The 22332-nt window shown below is 59.0% G+C and overlaps 2 protein-coding genes across 6 annotated transcripts in view; both read right to left on the minus strand.

The window, feature by feature from the left end:
• The window catches only part of SSC5D (scavenger receptor cysteine rich family member with 5 domains), a 28003-nt gene extending 9048 nt beyond the window's left edge, over positions 1-18955 (minus strand). The window contains exons 1-12 of one of the 3 annotated variants that reach the window (XM_060288395.1): positions 18454-18955; positions 17566-17592; positions 16935-17243; positions 16118-16237; positions 15815-15928; positions 15161-15469; positions 13011-13328; positions 12613-12789; positions 9715-10032; positions 6947-7519; positions 6550-6867; positions 6225-6392 (exon numbers count right to left, since the gene is read on the minus strand). In XM_060288395.1, the coding sequence (XP_060144378.1) occupies positions 6225-6392; positions 6550-6867; positions 6947-7519; positions 9715-10032; positions 12613-12789; positions 13011-13328; positions 15161-15469; positions 15815-15928; positions 16118-16237; positions 16935-17243; positions 17566-17592; positions 18454-18457 (2755 nt within the window). In that variant the 5' untranslated portion in view covers positions 18458-18955. Of the gene's footprint in view, positions 1-6224; positions 6393-6549; positions 6868-6946; positions 7520-9714; positions 10033-12612; positions 12790-13010; positions 13329-15160; positions 15470-15814; positions 15929-16117; positions 16238-16934; positions 17244-17565; positions 17593-18045 lie in introns of all 3 variants that reach the window. The other 2 variants (XM_060288394.1, XM_060288393.1) reach the window with 2 other exon arrangements.
• A 138-nt stretch (positions 18956-19093) lies between these two features.
• Positions 19094-22325, minus strand: NAT14 (N-acetyltransferase 14 (putative)). 3 transcript variants are annotated; one of them, XM_060288409.2, is made up of 4 exons: positions 22242-22325; positions 21979-22033; positions 21152-21267; positions 19094-20274 (listed from the first exon to the last, which is right to left on the minus strand). In XM_060288409.2, exons 3-4 carry the CDS (start codon positions 21221-21223, stop codon positions 19726-19728), a joined length of 621 nt encoding a protein of 206 aa, XP_060144392.1. In that variant the 5' UTR covers positions 21224-21267; positions 21979-22033; positions 22242-22325; the 3' UTR covers positions 19094-19725. The 3 variants fall into 3 exon arrangements, with proteins under 3 accessions (XP_060144392.1, XP_030707049.1, XP_060144391.1); XM_030851189.2 differs by lacking the exons at positions 21979-22033; positions 22242-22325 and adding an exon at positions 21663-21816; XM_060288408.1 differs by lacking the exons at positions 21979-22033; positions 22242-22325 and adding an exon at positions 21495-21634.
• Positions 22326-22332: the final 7 nt, after the last annotated feature.

The following is a 22332-nucleotide window of genomic DNA, read 5'->3' on the forward strand; positions in this document are numbered from 1 at the left end:
ACCTGTACGAAGGGTATCGTGATGGCACCTACTCCATGGGGTCACAGGGCTGGCCAGTGATAAGCTGTCCTTTCAGTTAAATGCATATAACTCTAGTTCCTTCTTTTTTTTAACCTTGTGTAACATTCTATCGTAGGAACACACAACTGCCGATTTATTTATGCCCCTGTGGACGGGCGGTTCGGTTGTGGCCAATGTTTTGCTGCAGTGGATTCTTCATGAGTGGGAATTGGTCAACTCCTAATTGTGGGACTGCCGTGCAGAAGGCATCTCTCTAGATGTTGTCAAACTGCCCACCTTTATCCCTCATCCTTGCCGCTGAGAGACATTTTAAATTTTTGGCAATCTCATGGGGAGCTGGTGGGCAAAGAAGCTGCAGTTTCCCTACAGATGACCAAACTGAAGCCCAGAGACGGCAAGGAATTTTCCTAAGGCCACACAGCTAAGGAGCAGCACTGGGTTTCAGACCCAGCAGGTCTATCTGCTTCTGAGCGGCAACATCTTCCCTCTGGGGGTAGATCTCCTGGGTCGCACCTCACTCCTTCCCTGTTGAGCTTTTATTTAGAATTTGATTCCAAGGTCACTCCCTGCTTCCCCTTGAGGAAGTTACACCCTGCTCTGTGCTTCCTGGGTTCTTCAGAGCTAATTCTATCACAGGCTTCTTCCCAGTCTCCGTGGCTGGAGTGGTTATGAGTGTGAATTCTGCAGTTTGAATCCAAGCTCTGCCCTACGCTGTCCTGACCTCTCTGGACCTCAATTTCCCTACCTATAAAATGGGGACAAGGATAGTACTCATATCATAATGTTCCACGTGGAGGAGGTGAGTTAAACCATGGTATGCACTTTGGGGACTTCCCTGGTGGTCTAGTGGTTAGGACTCTGCACTTTCACTGCAGGGGGCCTGGGTCCGATCCCTGGTCGGGGAACTAAGATCCCACAGGCCACACGTTGCGGCCAAAAACAAACAAACACGGGATGCACTTAGATGGTGCCTGGCACACGGAGATTATTCAATGAATATTAGCTATTATTGATGCTCTTATTACCATGCAACCTCTAAATGTAATCTGGCATTTTAATTTTTTTTCCTGTACGCGGGCCTCTCACTTGTGGCCTCTCCCGTTGTGGAGCACAGGCTCTGGACGTGCAGGCTCAGCGGCCATGGTTCACGGGCCCAGCCGCTCTGCGGCATGTGGGATCTTCCCAGACCGGGGCACGAACCCGTGTCCCCTGCATCGGCAGGCGAACTCTGGATCCTGTGCACCCACCCCGCAGCGTTCCCTGGTCCAGTAAAAGGCGGGTCCCCATCCCCTACCTCACTCTCTCTCCTCAACCCTCGCACCCAACGCATCACTCGAACCCACCAGCTCAACCCCCGGAATGTAGCTTGAACACCTGCACTTCTCTCAGTCTCCACTGCCACCCTTGTTGAGGCCACCGTCATGTCTGCATGGACCTTCTGGTCTCCCTGCATGCACTCTTACACCTACATCCACCCCCCTGCGGCATCCTGAGCGAATGCTTTGAAAATACACATGTGGGGGACTTCCCTGGCGGTCCAGTGGTTAGGACTTTGCTCTTCCACTGCAGGGGGCATGGGTGTGATCCCTGGTCAGAGAACAAAGATCCCACATGCCACAAGGCGCGCCCCCCCACCCCCCCAAAAAAGAAAGAAAATACACATGTGATCACATCCTCCATAACTTAAAGTGCTTAAAATGCCAAGGGTTTCTGCACATAGAATAAAACCCAGACACGGGCCTCATCCCCGATCACTCTCCCCCTGCCTGGCTCACTCCACTCCTGCCAGGCCAGCATTCTTGCCCGTCTCCCAAGGTCCCACCACAGGGCCTTTGCACATGCTGCTCCCTCTGTCTGGAAGGCTCCTTTAGCTCCCTCCAGGCTCCCCATCACAGCAGATGTCTTTACAATGGACCACAGACCTCACCTCCTGCCATCATCCCCATCAACCACTTCACTTCCGCCCCACTGACCTTACTGCTGTTTCCTGAACCAGCTAAGCACACGCCCATCTCAGGGCCTTTGCATGTGCTGTCCGCTCTCTACAGAACACTCTCCAAACAGATATCTGCATGGCTTCCCCCCTCTCCTTCTTGAGGTTGTCACTTAAATGGCACTTTCTTAGTAAGTCATCTCTTGATCATCCTATTTTAAATTATAACACTTAGCCCTCCCTTCCCCCTCCCTTGCTGTGCTCATCACTGCTATGTTCCCAGGGGTTAGTACTCATGCCTGCCACACAGCAAACATTTCAGACGTGAATTAATGTCTGCGTCTCCAAATTCCATCATCCAGGAAGCCTCAAGAAATTTTGCTTCAGTGAAATGGAAAGTGAGAATTCAACCTTCATAAGCTTCCAGCTTCATCTCCTGTACACTCTCTCCAGACTTACACAGCGGTCTCTCACTGGTTCATTCATTCATTCATTCATTCAACAAGTATGTAAAAAGTCTCTACTAAGTCTCTACAACATAGATCCCGTGGTAGACAGAATAACGCTCCCCAAAGATGTCCAAGCCCTAATCCCCAGAACCTGTGAATATGTTACCTTTCCTGGCAAAAGGGACTTTGCAGATATGATTATGGCTCCAGAACTTGAAATGAAGAGATTATCCTATGTTAATCCAAGTGGACCCAATCTAATCACACAAATCCTTAAAATGAGAGAATCTAACCCGGCTGTAGTGACAAAAATGTAAAGACAAAAGAAGGACCAGAGAGATAGATGCAGCATTGCTGGCTTTGAAAATGGAGGAAGGGGCCATGCGCTAAGGAATGGAGGGGCCTCTAGAAGCTAGAAAAGGCATGGGAACGATCCTCCCCTCAAGCCTCAGAAGGAACACAGCCCTGCCCTGCTGACACTTTGATTCTAGCCAGTGATACCCATGTGGGACTTCTGATCTCCAGACCTGCAAAATAATAAGCGTGTGTTGTCTAAGCCCCTAATGTGTGGCCGTGTTATGGCAACAACAGAAACTGACATAGCCAAATACAAGACAGCTAAAAGTCTAGCAGAGACGACGTGCCCTAAACAGGCAATGCAATTTTCTCAACTCCAGCCTCTGCTCCTCTGAGAATCCCCTTCCTCCTGGTGTCTGCTGGTGAAAATGACGCCATCTCTTCTGCGAGGTCTTTCCCAATTGCTCTACTAGAAATAATCACTCCGTCCCTGGGATCCTGCAGCTGTTGCTCATTTACAGTAAATAACTTTTAACAACCAATGTTTTGCGGTTTTAAATGATTTCACACACATTTTGCTCATTGGATTGGGACCTGAGGTCACCCAGCTCGTTGTTCTAATCCCAGAGCAGCCACAGCTGGAACCCAGCGAGCTGTACTACAGAATTCACTCTTGCAATGACTTCAGTTATTCCAGAATCTTTTCCAATCCAACAAGCAAACTGTGCGTGAAATCGTTTAAAATGGATCTCAATAATGGCTCCTAAGTTAAAGTTTAATTTCTCTGAGCCTCATGTTCCCCGCACCTGAAACACAGGGGCAACACCAGGACCTATGTCACCCAGTTGGAATCATGCGAGCCTGGCACAGTGAGCTCTCCTTGACTCTTTCCAGGGTCCTTGGAGCTCCGGTTTTCGTTTTTTTCCGGAGGAAGAAACTGAGGTTCAAAGAAGCAGTCATTTTTTTCAAGGCCACCTTGCTAACGAGGATAGGAATTCCTGTCTGTCGTTTCCCCTCTCCCCACGCCACCCCGCACCTCCCTCCAAGTCTTCCCATTACTAAGGTTGTACACGTTACCCCTGAGATTTCCATCGTGCAATTCCTAGTTCTGTATTTATTTGTGCCTCGCGCCCAGCATCGGACCTCTCCGCCACGAGGGGTCGCTACGGGATAAGGGAGGTGGCGCCGGGCTGCAGAGAACAAAGCTCAGAAATCCTGGCCACACTGCCAGGTGAGGAGCATCACCTCTGGAAACTGAGCCCTAACTCACAGCTCAGGTGCCCCCCATCCCAAATCTCCGTACCTCCAATGCCTGCTCCGCGACCCCCTACCCTCCCCGCCGGAACGAGACCAGACCGAGGCAGACGCCACTCTGTAAGGTCACCGCCCTCTTCACCCGCTTTTATTGCCGCGGCGTGGGCCAGCCGGCCAATCAGGAGGCGCACCGCGCCTGTAACGTCACAAGGCGCGGGGCGATTGAAGTCTGCCCTGCCCGCCCCTCCATCCGAGGCCCCGCCCCTCTCGCAGAGGCCCTCGGAGTGCGCATGCGTGCTGAGCGTGTGAAAAACGCGGGAAAAGGTGCGAGGGGCGGGGTCCTGCGGACATGGAGCAGAAGCGGCGACACCTGGGGGGAGAGAGCGGTCGTCGCGGGGGGACGGGGTTGGCAGAGCCGGGGGAAGAAGCCGCCACGCGGGAAATGGTAGGATGGAGAGTCAGCGAGAAGGATGAGGAGACGGAGGAAAAGCTGAGGGGAGAACCGACCCTGGGTGGGGGGGAGGTTGAGTGGGAAACGCAGCGGAGGGCGCGATGGTGAGAGTGAAAGAAAAAGGAAGACTCAAGGGAAAGGAAGAGAAACTGGCCGTGAAAAACAGGGAGAAACAGCGGTGACGGGGTGTGGACTTGGAGAAAAAATGAGAAAGATGGTGAGAGAGGCTGACGAGGCATAGAGACGAGGAGGGGCAGAGAAAGAGAAAGAAAAAAGAGACTCGGAGCTGAAAAGATAAACCGACCGTGAAAAATAGTGAGAAACAGGGCTTCCCTGGTGGTGCAGTGGTTGAGAGTCCGCCTGCCGATGCAGGGGACACGGGTTCGTGCCCCGGTCCGGGAAGATCCCACATGCCGCGGAGCGGCTGGGCCCGTGAGCCATGGTCGCTGAGCCTGCGTGTCTGGAGCCTGTGCTCCGCAACGGGAGAGGCCACGACAGTGAGAGGCCCGCGTACCGCAAAAAAAAAAAAAAAAAAAAAAAATAGTGAGAAACAGAGACAATGAGCGTGAGAAACTGAAAATGTAAATAAAAAGAGGAGGACACAGGAGAAGAGATGAAGAGAAACTGGCCATGAAGTACAGTGAGAAATAGATACGGGTTGGGGGTGGGGGAGTGAGAAATGGAAAATGAAAGAAAAAAGAGCCAGACGCAGAGGGGAAAAGATAAAGAGAAGTTGACTGTGGGGAAATAAAGAGAGAAATAGAAATGATGCGAGTATGAACTTGATAAGGAAAGAAAAAAAATTAGAAAGGTGATGAGAAAGAAATGGGCGGTGAAAAAAAAGTGTTTGAGATGAGGAGGGTGAGAAATTGAAAGGGAAAAATAAATAAATAAAAATTTTTAAATAAAATTAAAAAGTAAAATAAATTCCTTTGGGACTTCCCTGGCGGGTCTGGTGGTTAAGACTCTGCGCTTCCACTGCAGGGGGCGCAGGTTCATCCCTAGTCAGGGAACTAAGATTGCCTGTGCCACACAGGCGAGGCCAAAAAGAGAGAGAGAGAGAGAATGTGAGAAACAGGACCAGAGGGTGATCAAGAGAGACCCTGCGCACGGATAGGACAGAGATCTCTCACACACACACACACAATGAGGAAGGTAGAGAAATGGGCAACATCTGAGGGGGGTCAAGGCCCCGGGGGTCAAGGTCAAGGCCCCTGGCAGCAGAGATGGAAGGAGGGAAGCAGGTGACAGCGAGACAGAGGCGGAGGGGCAGAGAGGGACAGAGCTGAGGGGCTGGAGGCTGCTCCCACTGGCCAGAGGAAGGGGGTCCGGCTGAGGACAGAGCCCTCGACCTGGATGTCCCCACCCCGCCTCTGAGCCATAGCCCGACCCTGACCAGAGCGTGAGCTGGGAGAACAGGTTTGAGGGGCTGGGGTGGGGAGACAACGTGGTGACAGGGTGGGCCTCGGCTGTGAGGTCTGGGGGGATTTCCGTCGAGGCTCCGGATCGAGGGGCACGGGCTCCCAAGGCCCCGGCTGGTTTACAGGAGGACTGCGGGCCGGGGCTTTGCTGAGCCTGGTCGGATTCTCTGCAAATCACACCGCAGGGCGTGGGGATGGGTCTCCTTTAGGCTCTGGAGGACAGCGCTACTGCTGAGTCCAGGAAGGGAATGTTCTTAGAGTCTCTGGAGCCCAGGAAAACCTGTCTGGGGTCTCTGAGACCCAGGCCAGCTCATTTAGGAGGATCTTTCTGGAAGCCCGGCAGGGAGGTGCACAGAGGTTTATGGAGGGCCCCTCCCCACCCCGGCCATGCCCCTCACCTGTGCTTGGAAGGCGCCTCGTCGTTGGGGAGGGGGCCCCTGTGCTCCCAGCCGTGCCCCAGGGGAGAGCGTGTGCAGGCACCGCTGCCGCGGTGGTCCCCTTGGCCAGGTCCTCTCCTGAGGTGGGGTCCCAGGTCCAGGGGGGATAGTCTTCCTCATCTGCATAGCCTTGGGAGAAATTGGGGAAGGGGACAGCCCCGACCCGGCTCAGAGGTCCTTGCTGTTGCTCCGAAGTCCCCTTCCCGAATCTCCTGGAGTGACTCTGGGTCCCCACCCCCATGCCACCCTGACTCCTTGGCCACTGAGCCCCCGCCCCCCGCCGTACCAGTGCAGGTGAGCCCCACGTCCTCCTCGTGGTCACAGTTGTGCTGTCCCCACGCCCTAGCGGGGCAGTCGCTCAGCGAGGCCTCACTTCCCTTGCAGCCCACGTCATCCAGCCAGATGGGCCCGGTGCCAGGGCCGTAGTGGGTTTTGCCCACTCGGGGCCTAACCCTTCCGCAGCCCAGCTCCCAGCAGGCCACCATGCCATCCCGCAGGTCCCAGCTGTCATCACACACTGTCCCCCAGCGTCCAGCGTGCCACACCTCCAGCCGTCCGGCGCACCGGTTGGGCCCATCAGCCAGACGAACCCGGAACAGGCCTGCTGGTAGACAGCCCAGATCAGGAGGGGTCAGCAGGGGTTAGGAGGGGTCAGCCTCACCCTCCACGTTCCTTCCTCTCACCTGATGCCCCAGTGGGGGAGGGGGCTGGGTCTTTGGAGGACTCTGGAGTACCTACTCCTGGGATCTCGGCCAATGGCTCCATGGTGGCCTCAGAGATCAGTTCTCGGGGGCCCTGGGTGGTCGGTGTTGCCAGGGTCTTAGAGGTCCGTTCCCGGGGGACCCGGGGAGTCTGCCTTTCGGTGGTGTGTGAGGTCAGCCTGTGAGGGTCCTCCGTGGTCAGCCTGGTGGTAAACGTGGAGGTCGGTCTTCGGGAGGCCTCAGTGGTCGGAGTGGTGGTGGTCAGTGAGGTCAGTTCTGGGGGACTCTGGGTGCCCGTGGCCCTGGAGTGCTTAGTGGTTGGTATCACGGCGGGCTGAGTGGTCGGTCTCTTTGCGTTTTTGGTCACCCACTTCTTTGTGCTTTTGGGTATCTTCCCTGGGGCCTTGGTGGTGGTTTTCTCAGGAACGCTGGGGGTCCGCCTCGCAGAGGGCTTGGTGGCCAGCTCCCCCGGGAGCCAGGCGTCTGGATCTCTACCCAGGCCAGGGATCCAGCTCCAACTGAAGGGGTCTGAGATGGAGTCCAGGCCGGGGGTCCCTGGCAGACAGGAGGGGAGGACAGGGGAGACAGCAGACACCGTGATTGTCCTCTCTCATCTCCCCCTACAGACAACCACCAAGTTCCCATGCATTCATTCACATCATAGACGTTTACAAAGCATCTCCTACGAGCCAGGCCCTGTGCCAGACCTGGGCATACGGTGGCCAGCCACAGCCGGCACCATCCCACCTCTGGGCACTTACAATCATGATGTGACTGCCCCCCTTCACCCCGTCACACTGACCCATCCTCTCCATCTGCCCAGCCACTGCCTGGCTTCCTGTACCCTCTGACTGGTCTTCCCCCACACCCCGTGTGTGGGGGGAAGCTCTCACCGCCCCACCAGGGTGGTACCAGGCCACTGCCCAGCTCAAAACCCTTCTGTGGCTCCCGTGGCCCTCAGGAGGGGAGGGAAAGGGGAAAGTGCCTTAGCTTCAGGCAGAATGGTTGACTCCATCCTCCCAGCTGCCACGGCTCACCTTACATCTTTCTGATCAGCACAGGGAAGGCGGCAGACACCATGGGCAATGCCAAGGGTTACTGATGCAGGATAAGGGTTAATCTTGTCCAAAGAAAGGTTTGGCCCTTTGCCCCTGGCTGCCGGGGGGAAGGGGGAAACTCCAAGCCCTTTCAACGTCCTGCCTGGTAAGAGTGTGTTGTTTCCCTGTGGGGCCAGGGCCACCTAAATCATCTCTGCTAACACTGTGACTTAACGGGCCACCAGTGGGCCACCAGCCACATCTCATGACTGCGCTCCTATAAACACTCTGACGCCAAGGCTGGGAGATCGTCCCTGGTTGGCAATACTTCACGTGAGTTGTCCTGCGTCGTCGCTGGGAGAATTAAGTGAGGAAGCTCCACAAGGGTCTCTCCTGGACCCAGCCCCCCATGCCTCTTCCCTCAACTGACTTTTTAAATTTTTGGCTGCGTTGGGTCTTTGTTGCTGCGCTCGGGCTTTCTCTAGTTGCAGCGAGCAGGTGCTACTCTTCGTTGCGGTGCGTGGGCTTCTCATTGCGGTGGCTTCTCTTCTGGCACAGCACGGGCTGTAGGCATGTGGGCTTCAGTAGTTGTGGCTCGCGGGCTCAGCAGTTGTGGAGCGCGGGCTTAGCTGCTCCACAGCATGTGGGATCTTCCCGGACCAGGGATTGAACCCGTGTCCCCTGCATTGGCAGGCAGATTCCTAATCACTGTGCCACCAGGGAAGTCCTGATATGGACCATTTTAAAAGTCTTTTTGCGGTACGCGGGCCTCTCACTGTTGTGGCCTCTCCCGTTGCAGAGAGCACAGGCTCCGGACGCGCAGGCTCAGTGGCCATGGCTCACGGGCCCAGCCGCTCCGCGGCACGTGGGATCTTCCCGGACCGGGGCGCGAACCCGTGTCCCCTGCATCGGCAGGCGGACTCTCAACCACTGTGCCACCAGGGAAGCCCAAAAGTCTTTACTGAATTTGTTACAACATTGCTTCTGTCTTATGTTTTGGTTTTTTGCCTGCGAGGCATGTGGGATCTTAGCTCCACAACCAGGGATTGAACCTGCACCCTATGCATTGGAAGGCGAAGTCTTAACCACTGGACCGCGAGACAGCTTTTCTGATTGTGAATCCTTCTAGAAAACTATGGAACCCGAGGGTGGTCTTGGGGACCTCCCAAATGATAATGTGTCACACGGGTTTCCAGCGATTTGTCGGGGCGTCTCTTTCTCACAGTGAACTGTGAGCCTCTCAAAGGCCAGGGTTGCGTTCGTTGCATTCTGAGGACCCAATACCTAGCTCAGTGTCTGGCGCTGGATAAATAATGGCAAATGAATGAACACGGGCCAAGCCTGAGTCTACTTCAAGTGGCCCTCCCGTCACATGGGCTTCTTGCCGTCTCCCGGTGCCCCATGCCTGCTTCCTTTCCTCTTCCTTTTCAGCTTCCCTCTAGGTGGGAGACTTTCTTGATTCTTGGCGGGAAGAAGAGGAGGAAGAATCCCAGCTGTGCCGCTTAGCTGCTGTGTAATCTCTCTGTGCCTCAGTGTCTTCATCAGTAAAATGGGCATAACATCCACCAATTTGGACGCATCGTGAGGTGTGAATACGGTCACGGGCGGGGGCTTAGGAGGTGGGCGCTCAATCGATGTTAGTGCCAATGTTAGTTCCCGTTCCCTCCTCCAGGAAGCCCTCCCGGAGCCAGCGAATGGCCAGGGCCTCCTTACCAGTGCAGGTAACTCCAACGTCCTCGTTGTGAGCACAGTTGTGCTTCCCCCAGGGAGCGGCAGGGCAGTCAGCGAGGGAAGCCTCGGTCCCCACACACCTCACGTCGTCCAGCCAGATGGGGCCAGCGCCCCAGCCAAAGCGGCCGGCAGCAGGGTCTGGCTGCCGAGGTCCACCGCAGCCCAGCTCCCGGCAGACCACAGCCGAGTCCCGCAGGTCCCAGCTGTCGTCACACACGGTCCCCCAGCGCCCACCGTGCCACACCTCCAGCCGGCCTGAGCACCTGCTGGGCCCGGCCACCAGGCGCAGCTGGGGGGACCCTGGGGTGGGAGAGACCCAAAGAATTCGAGTCAGACCTTCCTCCACCTTTGCTCCATCTTCCTTCCATTCATCCACCCTTCCTTCCCAGCAGCAAGTGTTTATCCAGGCCTGTGCTGTGCCATCGTCTGCATCAGGCACAGGAATAAAGAGTCAGGGATAGGGAATTCCCTGGCGGTCCATGGTTAGGACTCCGTGCTTTCACTGCCGAGGCCCGGGTTCAATCCCTGGTTGGGGAACTAAGATCCCACCAGCCTCGCGGCACACCAAAAAAAAAGAAAAAAAAAGTCAGGGGTAAAGGGTGGTTCCTTGGAAAGCTCAACTCAGAATTGCCATATGATCCAGAAATTCCACTCCTAGGGATATATACACCCAAGATAAGGTGAAGTGGGCATTCAGTCAGATACCTGTACGCAAACATTCACAGCAGCATTATTCACAAGAGCAATAATGTGGAAACAACCCGAGCGTCCATCAATGGACGAATGGGATGGATAAGCAAAATGTTGTCCATCCATACGATGGAATACGATTCAGCCGTTACAAAGAAAGAAATTCTGACACACTCCACAATACGGATGAACTTGGAGAACATTATGCTCTGTGAAATAAGCCAGACACAAAAGGTCCAATACTATACGATTCCATTTACACGCAGTGCCTGGCTGGCAAATTCACAGAGACAGAAAATCCAATGCTGTGTGCCAGGGGCTGGGGAGATGGAGGGGAGGGCAGTGAGTGTTCAATGGGTCTGGGCTATCTGTTCGGGATGACGAAAAAGCTCTGGAGATGGTGGTGGCGATGGCTGCACAACATGATGAGTGTATTTTTCACGACTAAACTATATGCTTTAAAATGGTTCAAATGGGACTTCCCTGGCAGTCCGATAGTCAGGACTCTGCGCTTCCACTGCAGGGGGTGCAGATTTGATCCCGGTCGGGGAAGTAAGATCCGCGTGCCGTGTGGCACAGCCAGGAAAACAAAAAGGTGTTAAAATGGTCAATTTTACGTTGTGTATATTTTACCATGATTTTTAAAAAATAAAGAAAGTGGGCTGTGGAACAAATTGCCCTCATTGGAGTCCTGGCTTTCAGACTTTTTAGCTGCGTGGCCTCGTCTGTAACGTGGAAACCAGACGGTACCTACCCTGCCAGTGGCTGGTAGTTTTACCTGATGAAGGGGCTTGGAACAGCACTGGTCATATGAGCCAGTGACAGCTGAGTCTATGGCAGCTGTTATCATTATTATTATTATTATTCAGAAAAAGGGGAAGCAGGCCTCAGCTAATAGCGATCAAGTTCCCACTTTTTCAGCCTTTGGCAACCTTGAGGAGATGGCTGTATTAATCATGGCTTTTTATTTGCGGTACCTGATGCTTTGACATCTCGGGGCCTTGCTGACACTGGAGGGATTGCTGATTCCCAGAGACAGGAAACCACTGGAGTGTGCCCTTCATATGAAACCAACCCACCCAGAGCCCTCACCCACCACCTCCTGTCAGGCTCACACACTCCAGCCATCATCCACCTGCCCCATCACCCCAGGGCATGTACCCGACAACCAGGAGCAGCGGCTACGCTCCAGAACCCGCCGAAATGATGCAAACCAGCCCATCCGGAGTCATCTCACCCTGCCTTGTCCATTCCTCCCCATGAAGCCACACTCCAGGCTTTGCCCACCGTCGCCCCTCGCTCCCTCTGCCTCCTGCTGGACCCTGGTGCTTCCCGTGTGGCCCTGTGTCATGTGCGGGCTGTGCCCCCTCCTCTTGGGAATTGTGAGAAACCAACTATCTCTGCAGTGACAGTGGTCTCACCTGTTGGCCGCACCACACAGCATGTGAGACCATAGTTCCCCAACCAGGGATCAACCTGTGGCCCCTGAAGTGGAAGCGCAGAGTCTTAACCACTGGACCACCAGGGAAGTCCCTAAAGCCTGTATTTTAAAACAACATCACTGACTAGTTCTTTCGATACTTGCGAGAAGGAGGCGGCCCTGTGAGTTTCAAGACAGCTGGAGCAGAGCATTAGACTAAGCAGGGGCCTTCTGCGTGTGGGGTCCGTCTCCTCCCCTCCACCCTTCCCTCTCCCCGAGACCTCTGAGGCAGTGAAGGAGGCACCTGGGGGCTGTGGGGAGTGGCGGAGGGGCAGGAAACAGAAGCTAAACCCCTACTCGGCGACAAAAAAGAACAAAATAATGCTGTTTGCAGCAACATGGATGGACCTAGAGATTGTCATACTGAGTGAAATAAGTCAGACACAGAAAGACAAATATCAGATGATATCACTTATATGTGGAATCTAAAAAAGGGGGTATAAATGAACTTATTTACAAAACAGGAGTAGAGTCACGGATATAGAAAACAAACATGGCTACCAGGAGATAAGGGGAAGGAGGAATAAATAGGGAGCTTGGGATGGACATATACACGCTACTATACATAAAAGAGGTAATAAGGCCCTACTGTATAGCACAGGGAGCTCTGCTCAGTACTCTGCAATGGCCTACATGGGAAAAGAATCTTAAAAAAAAAGCAGCAGCAGCTAAGCCCCACATTTGGGGTGCGGGGAGCAGGAGGGACTCACCAGCTTCCGGCCCAGGCTCCTGAGGGGCCGCAGGGGAAGCGGGCGGAGGTGCAATGCCTGCTATCCGCGCAGCCTGGCTCACCGTGGGGGGCGGGGGCCTGGACGCAGTTTCCCTGGGCCTGGAGCTGTTGCTGCCCACTGCGGGGGCCGTGGGAGGGACGTATCCCAGAGGCATACCTGGGGCGTGAGAGGGAAGAGGTGACCACCACCCACTGCTGTGCTACAGGCAGTTCCCCACACCTGCCACCCCAGGACCCCCGATGGAGACTGAGGTTTCACGATGAGCAAGACATGCGGCAGGTGGGCTGCTGGACGGAGGGAGTGCGGGGCCCTGGGGTACACCTCCGGAAAACACACGAGACGCCCCAGCTCTGGCCTCTCCCCCAGGGCCCCCTCACCGTCACACACGGCCCCAGCGTCCTCCCGGTGATGACAGTCATGCTGGCCCCAGGGCCGCGCAGGGCAGAAGCGCAAGGCCGTCTCGTTTCCCCGACAGCGAAGATCGTCCAGGAGGATGGGTCCAGCCCCCTCCCCGAAGAAGGCGCCTCCAGGGGCAGCCAGCGCGGCCCCGCAGCCCAGCTCGTGGCAGGCCACAGCGGCGTCCCGTAGGTCCCAGGCATCGTCACACACGGACCCCCAGCGCCCGCTGTGCCACACCTCCAGGCGGCCCGCGCACCCGTGGGGGCCGTCTGCCAGACGCAGCCTGGGGGCCGGGCCTGGACGTGGGGAGAGGGAGAACAGAGAGACGGGAAACTGTGACGGATGAGCAGCTTTAGGCCACGCATGCAGGAAACTGGGATGGACGAGCAGGTACCGAGCTATGCACGCAGGTGACTAGGATGGATGTGCAGGTACAGGCCTCATGCTCAGGTGACTAGGATGGGTGAGCAGGTACAGGCCACCTGCTCGAGTGACTAGGATGGATGTGCAGGTACAGGCCACGTGCTCAGGTGACTAGGATGGATGAGTGGATATAAGCCTCATGCTCAGGTGACTAGGATGGGTGAGCAGGTACAGGCCACATGCTCAGGTGACTAGGATGGATGAGCAGGTACAGGCTATGTGTGGTGTCCCGCTTCACGCCCAAGATGGGGCTGGAAAGCAGCCATTCCATCTTCAGTTTGCAAGTGAGGGACAGACTCTGAGCTGGGAAGTCGCTCTCCAAGAGTTCAACTCTGGTCTATCCACTGCCCCCCATGTCCCTGCCTCCCCAGGGATGAGCCCTGGGGACGCTGGCCCTGATGCCCTCCACCCACCTCCCCAGGCAGGTCCCCACTCCCCAGCTGCCTTCCCCAGCCTGTAAAGCAGGGCTTCTCAGCCTTAGCGCCCCTGACACGGGGGTCAGGGCATTCTCTGCTGTGAGGGGCCATCCTGTGCACAGTAGGATGTCCAGCAGCATCCCTGGGCTCCACCCCCCAGATGCCGGCAGCACCCCCAGTGCCCCACACAGTCATGACAACCAGAAATGTCTCCATATCACCTGGGGAGTGCGGTTGAGAACCACTAGTCTAGATGTTAACCTCTTGTTGGTTTGGGGGTACATTTCTGTTGGGTCTTTGTGGGGTGAGAGTTGGGTGACCTCTGGGGAGTGTGGAGTCCATCTCTCTAGCCTGCAGTCGGTGTCTAGAGAAAAGGACAGGCCAGAGAGGGAGAGATAGTCCTGCCTGCATCACCCAGCTGTGAGTGACACGCTCCCTCATGGGGCTGCCCTGAGGAGCAGAGATGTTGGTAAGATACCAAGCCCCCGGGCCCCTCAATGGGGTTCACTTCTTCTCCCCAACAGCTTCTTCTCCCGCTGGAGACTCAACTCACCTCCTGGGAACTGGGCTTCAGAGGCCCCATTTCTGCCCCCATGTGCTTCCCACGGAGGCACCACCATCACTGCCTCTGGTCCACCAATCTGTGCCCCGACCTGTGTCCCCTTGGTCTCCATCCCCACCACACCCTACATGCTAGATACCCAGATCCATCTGTGTAGTGGGACAGACACGGCAGTCAAGTTCTGGGCCATCTGCTTTACATCTCTGAGCTTCTGTCCTGCATCCGTGAAGGGTGGGGCGAGGACATCCACCCAGGAGGCCAGGCAGGTGGGGGTGAGGCCCAGAGCTGGCTCCCAGCTTCCTCTGTAGCTCCCTCTCCCCTTTCCCATCCACCGACTGAAACGTTTCCTGCCCCCTGTGCGGGTAGGCGGGCAGGCTCCTCTAGTGGGTGCAGCCCTTGAACTTTCCTACCCCACACCTGTGGGCCACCCCTGCCTCCTAAAAGTCAGGAGAGTGAGAACTGGGTCTGTGCCCGGTGTGGATGGGGCTTAATGAGTGTGAAAAGAAGGAAGGAGGGAGAGAGAGAAGGAAAGGAGGAAGGGAGTAAGGAAGGGAGGGGGGGGGAGGGAGGGGGGAGGGAGGGGGAGGGAGGGGGAGGGAGGGGGAGGGAGGGAAGAAGAGAGGGAGGGGCGAAGGAAGGGGATTAGAGAGCTCCTTAAAGTTGAGACCTCGGTGAGCGGGGAGGGGGCGTGGCCCTGGGGGAGGGGTCTGGAGAGGCGGGCACATACCGGTGCAGACCAGTCCTGCGTCCTCGCTGTGGTCACAGTTGCTCCGGCCCCAGGGGCTTCGGGGACAGTCCCGCAGGGCCTGCTCCCCGCCTCCGCACCCTACGTCGTCCATCCACACGGGCCCTGTGCCCGGGCCGAACCGGGCCCCGCCGGGGGCGGCCAGCGCACCCCCGCAGCCCAGCTCGCGGCAGGCCACGGCGGCGTCCCGCAGGTCCCAGCCGTCGTCGCACACCGTGCCCCAGCGCCCGCCGTGCCACACCTCCAGGCGGCCGGCGCACCCGTGGGGGCCGGAGACCAGGCGCAGCCGCTCTGGCGGGCGGGCGGGGAGAGGGGCAGTCAGGGGCCTCGTGCGAGGCAGCTGGGGATACGCGGATTCAAGCCGCGGGGGTGGGGTGGGGGGATGGTCAGTGGCTTGAGATGGGCCTGCCAGCCGGCTGTTAAGGGGAGAGCCAGGATCTGAGCAGGCCAAGGGCCTGGGTCCCGGGAGTGGACACCCGGGTCTCCTGACCGGGTGGGGAGCCTGGGCCTGACTGTGAATCCCCGGGGGATGCAGTGCCCCCGCATACCTGGGGGGGGGTCCCAGTTTGGTCCAGCGGGGCCTAGCGCCTCACCCCATCCAGATTTGTTGCAGAGGGGAGGCCTGCGCGGACTTACCCTGGCGGGGGGCTCCGGCAGTCAGCAAAGGGGCCCTAGTGGACTTGACGGGCTTGGGCGGCCGGGGGCTCTTCTTCCGGGAGCCGCTCTGGGGGGTCCCGGCTGGGCGGGGGGCTGGGTGAGGAGACAGCAGGGAGGGAGATCGGCAGCTGCACCTCCTGGGGCCGCAGGTCAGTCCCGAGAGTCCCCAGGGGTCCGAAGGGGGCCTTGGCGGGGGCCCTCGGGATTGTGGAGGAGACGGGCCTCTGTCCCTTCTCCCTCACAGCCGAAGCTGGAGACAGGGCACATGTGGGGGGGGCTCACCAGGCATCACCGGGGCCTCCTCAGAGCCGGGGCTCAGCTCCCCAGACAGCCCCGGCCAGGGGTCCCCATCCAGGACTGAAGGTGAGTCGTCCCAATCCCTGGAGTCCGACACACGCTGACCTTCGGGAGAGCAGCGTGTGGCTGGACCGCACTGGCTCTGTTTTGTCAGCCCCATCTCAGGCCTGCGGCCCCGCCCCCTCCCCTCTTTGCCTGGCTGAGCTTTGTCCCACTCACGAGGAACACGCCCAAGCCAGAGAGGTTCCCTATCAACTTTTACCCTTGCCTTCGTCTGATACGAAAACAGGAAGGATGCCTTTTGCTGACATAGAGGATTAATGGTCCATGAGGAATGATGGTCATAAGACCCCCTGGGGGAAGGAAAACATGCTTCTCCCTTGGTACTCAGATTCTGTCTCTAGCCTTGGCCCCTTTAAATCTTCCTGCACCCTTTGCGGTGGTGTGCAGCACAGCTGCAAATAAATGGATCACTGCCCACCAGATCCATCCTGCCTGTATGAGTTCCCCACAGTAAACTTCATAGTTGTTCTTTACTGCTTTCTTTATTGGTCTCAAAGTTCCCCCTCAGTTTGGAAGATATTACTCAATATCCCCGCCATGCGATCCCCAGATGCTATAAAGAGGGCAGGCCCTGAGTGAGGCAGGAACCCTCCAAGGTAGTGGTAAGTCCTGGCTTTGCAGGGGGTGTCAGGGGTGGGGTGTCTGGACTTCTGGATTCTCAGAGTTACTGGACTGAGGACTTGTGTCCCTGGGTCGTCTCTGAAGCAATGTTCCTTGGAGGGGATCGAGGGCCCCTTACCTGCACAGACGACGCCTGCGTCCTCCTCGTGGGAGCAGATGTGGGCCTTCCAGCCGCGGTGGGGGCAGAGGCCCAGCTGCTGCTCACCGCCCCGGCAGGCCAGCTCGCTCAGCCACACGGGCCCCGCGCCCTCCCCGAAGAAGGCGCCTCCAGGGGCAGCCAGCGCGCCCCCACAGCCCAGCTCGCGGCAGGCCACAGCAGCATCCCTCAGGTCCCAGCCATCGTCGCACACGGTGCCCCAGCGCCCGCCGTGCCACACCTCCAGGCGGCCCGCGCACCCGTGGGGGCCATCGGCCAGACGCAGCCACTCTGGGGAGGACAGAGGAAAGGCTGTGATGTCCTGGAGACCCTGGGGCCAGGGGGAGGGTACGGGCTGGGGGCTGTCCTGCAGGGCATCACCGGGAAGCCAGTGTCCTGGCCGCTAACGGGGAGCCCAACTCCTGGGTACCCAGGGGAGCAGTGGTGCCCCGTAGGAAGCAGGAGGCTGTCGCCCAGGTGGTCCTGGGGGAAGTGGTGCCCGAGGTCACAGGCGGATGGGGGCGAACAGGGTCCCATTGGAGGGTGAGGCTGGGCACGGGGTGGGCCTGCAGCTGAGTGAGGCCAGATGGAAGAAGTGTTTGGGGCCACTTACCAACAGCCTGGATCCCCATCAGAGCCACTGGAAGGGAGGTTGGAGGGGTGGACAGAGTGAGGCCTCATGCCTCTGAACCAGAAACCCCGCCGCTGGGAAGCAGGACTCTGGGTCGAGGGCCTGGCGAGGTTCAGGTCCTTGAGGTGGGCGGGGCCCCAGATGCCTCAGGGCAGGCACCCAGGCCCTTTGCACTCCCCCAGGGGTCTGACTAAAGGTCAAATGATGGGTGACCCCCCACAGGATCAGGGCTGGTGGGGCGGGGGTGGGGGGGTAGGAGGTAGGTCTCTGGGGCTCCTAAGAGGGTAGGACGGGGGTGCCAGAGGCTGGGTCCCTGGGGGATCAGGCAAGGGAGGGCCAGATGTCCTGTATCCCCCAAGCAACAGGGATGAGGCCCCGGAAGTCTGAGGCTCTCCAGTGGGTGAGCTCAGGGGTCAGAGGGTGGGGCCCAGGCCCGAGTCCCCGAGGAGAAGGGTCACTCACCGAGGAGGCAGGCCAAGACCCTCATGTCTGCAGAGTCGGGGCAGGGATGGGGTGAATGGGGAGAGGAGCAGGAGAGGGGAGGAGCTAGCGGCCAAGGGAGGGGGGGAGGGAGGGAGAGAGGGAGGCTCCTGCCAGAGGCGCCCGGGACCTGGGGAGGAGCAGGCAGGGGCTGGACGCTCTGCCAGGAGGAGGAGAGGCTGCTGAGGAGGCAGCAGGGGACAGGAGGGGGGGGCGGGGAGGGGGCTGGCCGGCGGCTGAGGCCTGGGGAGGAGGGCGGTGGCAGGCAGCAGGGAGGGTGTCCAACTGCAAACACCCACTGGGGAGCCGGCCTGGGGGCAGCAGGCTGCAGGGAAGCATCCAGGCAGGGGCGTACGCTGGGGGACAGGGGTGCACGGGTGGGGTGCCCACCCATCTGCCTCTTCTCTTGTCCAGCCAGGGAAGTGTGCTGGGACCAGAGAGCATCAAGGATGGATTCACATCAGATGCCGGGGTTGGGGACCTGACACAAGTGGGGCTCCCGGTGCAGCAAGAGGGCTTGCAGCCAGACACCAGGAAGAACTTCCTGGATTGGGAAAAGAGACAGAGAAACTCCCCTCTCCATCCCCCCCGGTGGATCTGCACGCAAAAGTCCCCAACCTCCTGTCTGAGGGAGCCGTGGTTGAACTTGCGTGTCTCCCGAGGAAACTGGGGTCAGGGGTTGGGGAACCAAGGGTCAAGGCTTGGGTAGGGGAGGGCGATTACACACACGCACGCGCGCGCGCGCGCGCGCACACACACACACACACACACACACACACTCTCCCTCTCTCTCCCTCTCTCTCTCTCTCTCTCTCTCTCTGCACTAAGCAGCTGTGAGGCGGAAAAACTTCGGTAATGGGGAGCCTGAGTCAGAGGGCTGGCAGGGAGCAGGGCTGCCTTGAGCTCATTGCCTCCCCTGCCCCCAGTCCAGCACCCCCGCTGCCAACAATTAATGTCAACCTCGGGGAAGGAGGAGCCAGACGGAAGGGGGGCCTCGGAGACAGACTGGAAAAGGCATCAGAGAGAGGGAGACAGGCGCACAGCAGTTTCAGGCTTTATTAACAAACGGGTGTTAAAAACCAGATGGGTCTGCCTGCCCCTCTGGGCTCTCACCTTCCCGGGGAGGGGCTGGCCGGGAGGGCAGCACTGTGCCCACCACCCCCCTCCCTCCCCTGGGGCTCTCCAGGCAGACGACCCTCCCCTGCAGAGGCGCCCCTCACCCTCTCTGCCTCTGCAGCCTCACCCACTCCAAGCACAGCATCAAGCCCCACCCCATTCCCTGGGGGCCTTGTCCCGGTTTGGGGTGCCCCTGCTTAAGTCCTAACCCTGGTCGGGGTGGGGGGCAGGCTTGCTCGGCCTCCTCTCCTCCTGCCCCACGTCTCTCCCAGGCTCATAGCACAAACGGCACAGGCTTGACAGACAGGCAGATGGGGAGACTTCTCAGTGCAGACAGAATCTGAGGCAGGGGTTAGATGGGCCGACCTCTCTGAGAAGTTCAAACATTACAGACAGACGTCAGGCTGTGGTGGGGTCTCTTGCCCTCTGCAGGCCTCAGTTTCTGGGCCCTGGGTGGGCTGGGGATTCATGGAAGGACGGTGTGAAAGTGTCTGCACACCGTAGGTGCTCACTAAGCGCTGGTTTTCCTTCCTCCAGGGTCTGGCGTCATAGTTCCTTGCTGAACTCCCTCACCAGCGTGTAGCCCATACAACCCCAGCTCCCCTCGGCCTGGTAGCCACAGCCCTCAAGCATCCCGGCCACGCCCCACGCTGCCACGGCCACCGGGACCACTAGCCGGGCCCGGGGCTCCCCCATGCCGCCCGCCCAGGCTCGAGCCCGGGATTCGGCAAAGGCCAGCAGCCGCCTGCCCACGCCTCGGCGGCGGTGCCAGCGAGACACAGAGAGGCGGGTGACCCGGGCCCCGTCTCCAGCGCTGGAGCCTGGGGCCAGGGCCAGGACCCCACACACATCCCCTGAGCCCCGCACTGCCACCCAGGGCCCCCCCAGCCCGCCCGGCGGGGGCAGCGAGCCCCACCGGGCCCGCAGGCCCAGCTTCATGGCCGCCACGGCCAGGAACACGGGCAGGAGGAGGGCCAGGGCGAAAGAGGCCAGGACGAAGCGCAGGCCGCTGCTGGCTGCCGCCAGGAGGAGCAGGGCCGGTGGCCGCGTCAGGGCGTGGAGGGCCACGCGGTTCTCTGTGTCCTTCACACCAGCCTGCAGGCAGGAGGAGCAGTCAGAGTCGGGGGGCTCCCATGGGCAGCAGGAACGGGGCAGGGAGGAGGCAGGCCCTGCCCAGGAGGGATCCGGGGCCAGGGTTGCCGGAGGAGAAAGGAAGGCAGTGAGCTGAGGCCTGTGGCGGAGGGTCCAGGACCACACGGCTGGCACACTGGGCTCTGAATGAGTGAGCTAGTGAATTAGGAACTGTGAGGGCTCCCACTTCAGTGGAGAGGCAGGCATCAAGGGAGGCTGGATGGAGGAGCTGACCCAAGCAAGAGAGAAAGCTGGAGGGGCGCCTGGGGCGTCCTCGAGTGCCAGGCTGAGGCCCAAGGGCTCTACTTTGAAAAGCAGGAGGCTGGGGCGTAGGGAAGACTGGAAGTGCGGAGGATAGGGAAGGAGTTGGGGTGTCAGCCCTACAGCGGTGAAAACCCTTTTTGATCCCCAGGGTAGGGAGAAAGAACAAGAGAGAGGAGGGCCCAAGGGCCCTCTTAGGAGCAGCAAAAGACTGCTCGCCGGGGGGTCACGGCTGGCTCAGGAAGGTGACTGAAGCCACTCAAAATGCCGCCCCTGCCCCCTCCCAGGCTCCGTGGTGTGTCCCCGCCCCACCCCCATGTTCATTGGTGCCCCCTCATTCTGTCCCCGCCCCCTCCCAGGCTCACTGGTGTCCAGGCCCCCCCTCCCTGGTACCCTCCCCCAGACTCACTGGTGTCCCCGCCCCACCAGGCTCATTGGTATCCCCTCATTCTGTCCCCGCCCCCTCCCAGGCTCACAGGTGTCCCCGTCCCCTCCCAGGTTCACTGGTGTCCCGGCCCCCCCTCACTGGTACCCTCCACCCCACCCTCCCAGGCTCACTGGCGCCCCTGCCCGCTCTCACCTTCAGCATCTCCAGCACTAAGGGTTTCTCATCTTCCCTCATCTCCCGCACCGACAGGTGGCTGGGGGCCATGGCAGCCCCCAGGCTCCCGCGCCCCCAAGGGAGCAGGCGTGCACCTGGCAAAAACAAGCCGGTCAGCGTCAGGAGGGCACCTCTCGTCCCCAAAGCGCCCCAGAGCTGCGGATCACGCAACAGTATGTCCCAGGTCAGGTCCCAAGAGAGGTCCGAGACAGGACAAGCTTCCCCGTCAACCCATCGACCTTTCTAAAGTCTCTCGGGGTGCCCCCCCGGCCCCCAGTGGTGCCCAGCGATCTACGCCTAAATGCCCGGTGCACGCCAACACCTGCCAACACCGGGCTCCCTTCCAGGTTCCGGGGCGGCCCTGGGGGTGAGCGAAACTACCCCCACGGGCAGAAAATGGACCCCGCTCCCCACCCCCCAGTGCCCAGAGCCTCTCTGCCCCAATCGCCCCCGAACGGCGTCTGTCGCAGGAACAAGGACTTGCAAGCACCTCTGTGGGTCGCTTCGCTTTTGACAAGGTGCGGGGGGAGCAGGGTTGAGAAGGGGGTCGTCGGCGGAAGTGACGTCAGACTAGCGCACTCGGGGCGGGGCGGTGCCTGCTCTCGGCCTTAGCAACTGTTGCCAACCTTCTGGCAGCGGGTGGGGGGAGAGTTTGGGCGTGGGCTGGGAATGGACTAAGGCGGGGAGCGGCAACCCTGCAAGGGGAGGAGCAACAGAGAAAGGGGGCCTGTAGGACGCTGGCGGGGGAAGGGGCTGGGGATGGCAGCGGGGGACCCGGCGGGGTGGGGGCGGGGAGCGGTACTTACCGGTCGCGCGCTGAACGCACGCTTGCTTCCCGACGTCCCCTGGTTCCTAAGCAACCTGAGCGCAGGGGGTGGGGGCGGGGCGGTGAACTCAGTGGTTCTCTTAGGTTCCAGGGCCTTCGCGGGAGGGGCCGCGTCAGCATCTTGAGCCCACTGGCTCCCAAACTGCCCCACCCCAAACCAACCCACCCCGGCTCTCAGTGACATTCGGAATGGGCATTCCCACCCACCCATTTTTCCGTGAGAGGAGGGGTGGGGTGACTTACAGAGAACAAGTGGCAGAACCAGGATTCTAGATTCCAACGCCTCCCCCATATAGTGACCGTTGCATCCCTTTTTTAAAAAGGATAAACAGAG

Source organism: Globicephala melas, chromosome 19 (assembly GCF_963455315.2).
Source record: "Globicephala melas chromosome 19, mGloMel1.2, whole genome shotgun sequence".
Lineage (NCBI taxonomy): Eukaryota > Metazoa > Chordata > Mammalia > Artiodactyla > Delphinidae > Globicephala > Globicephala melas.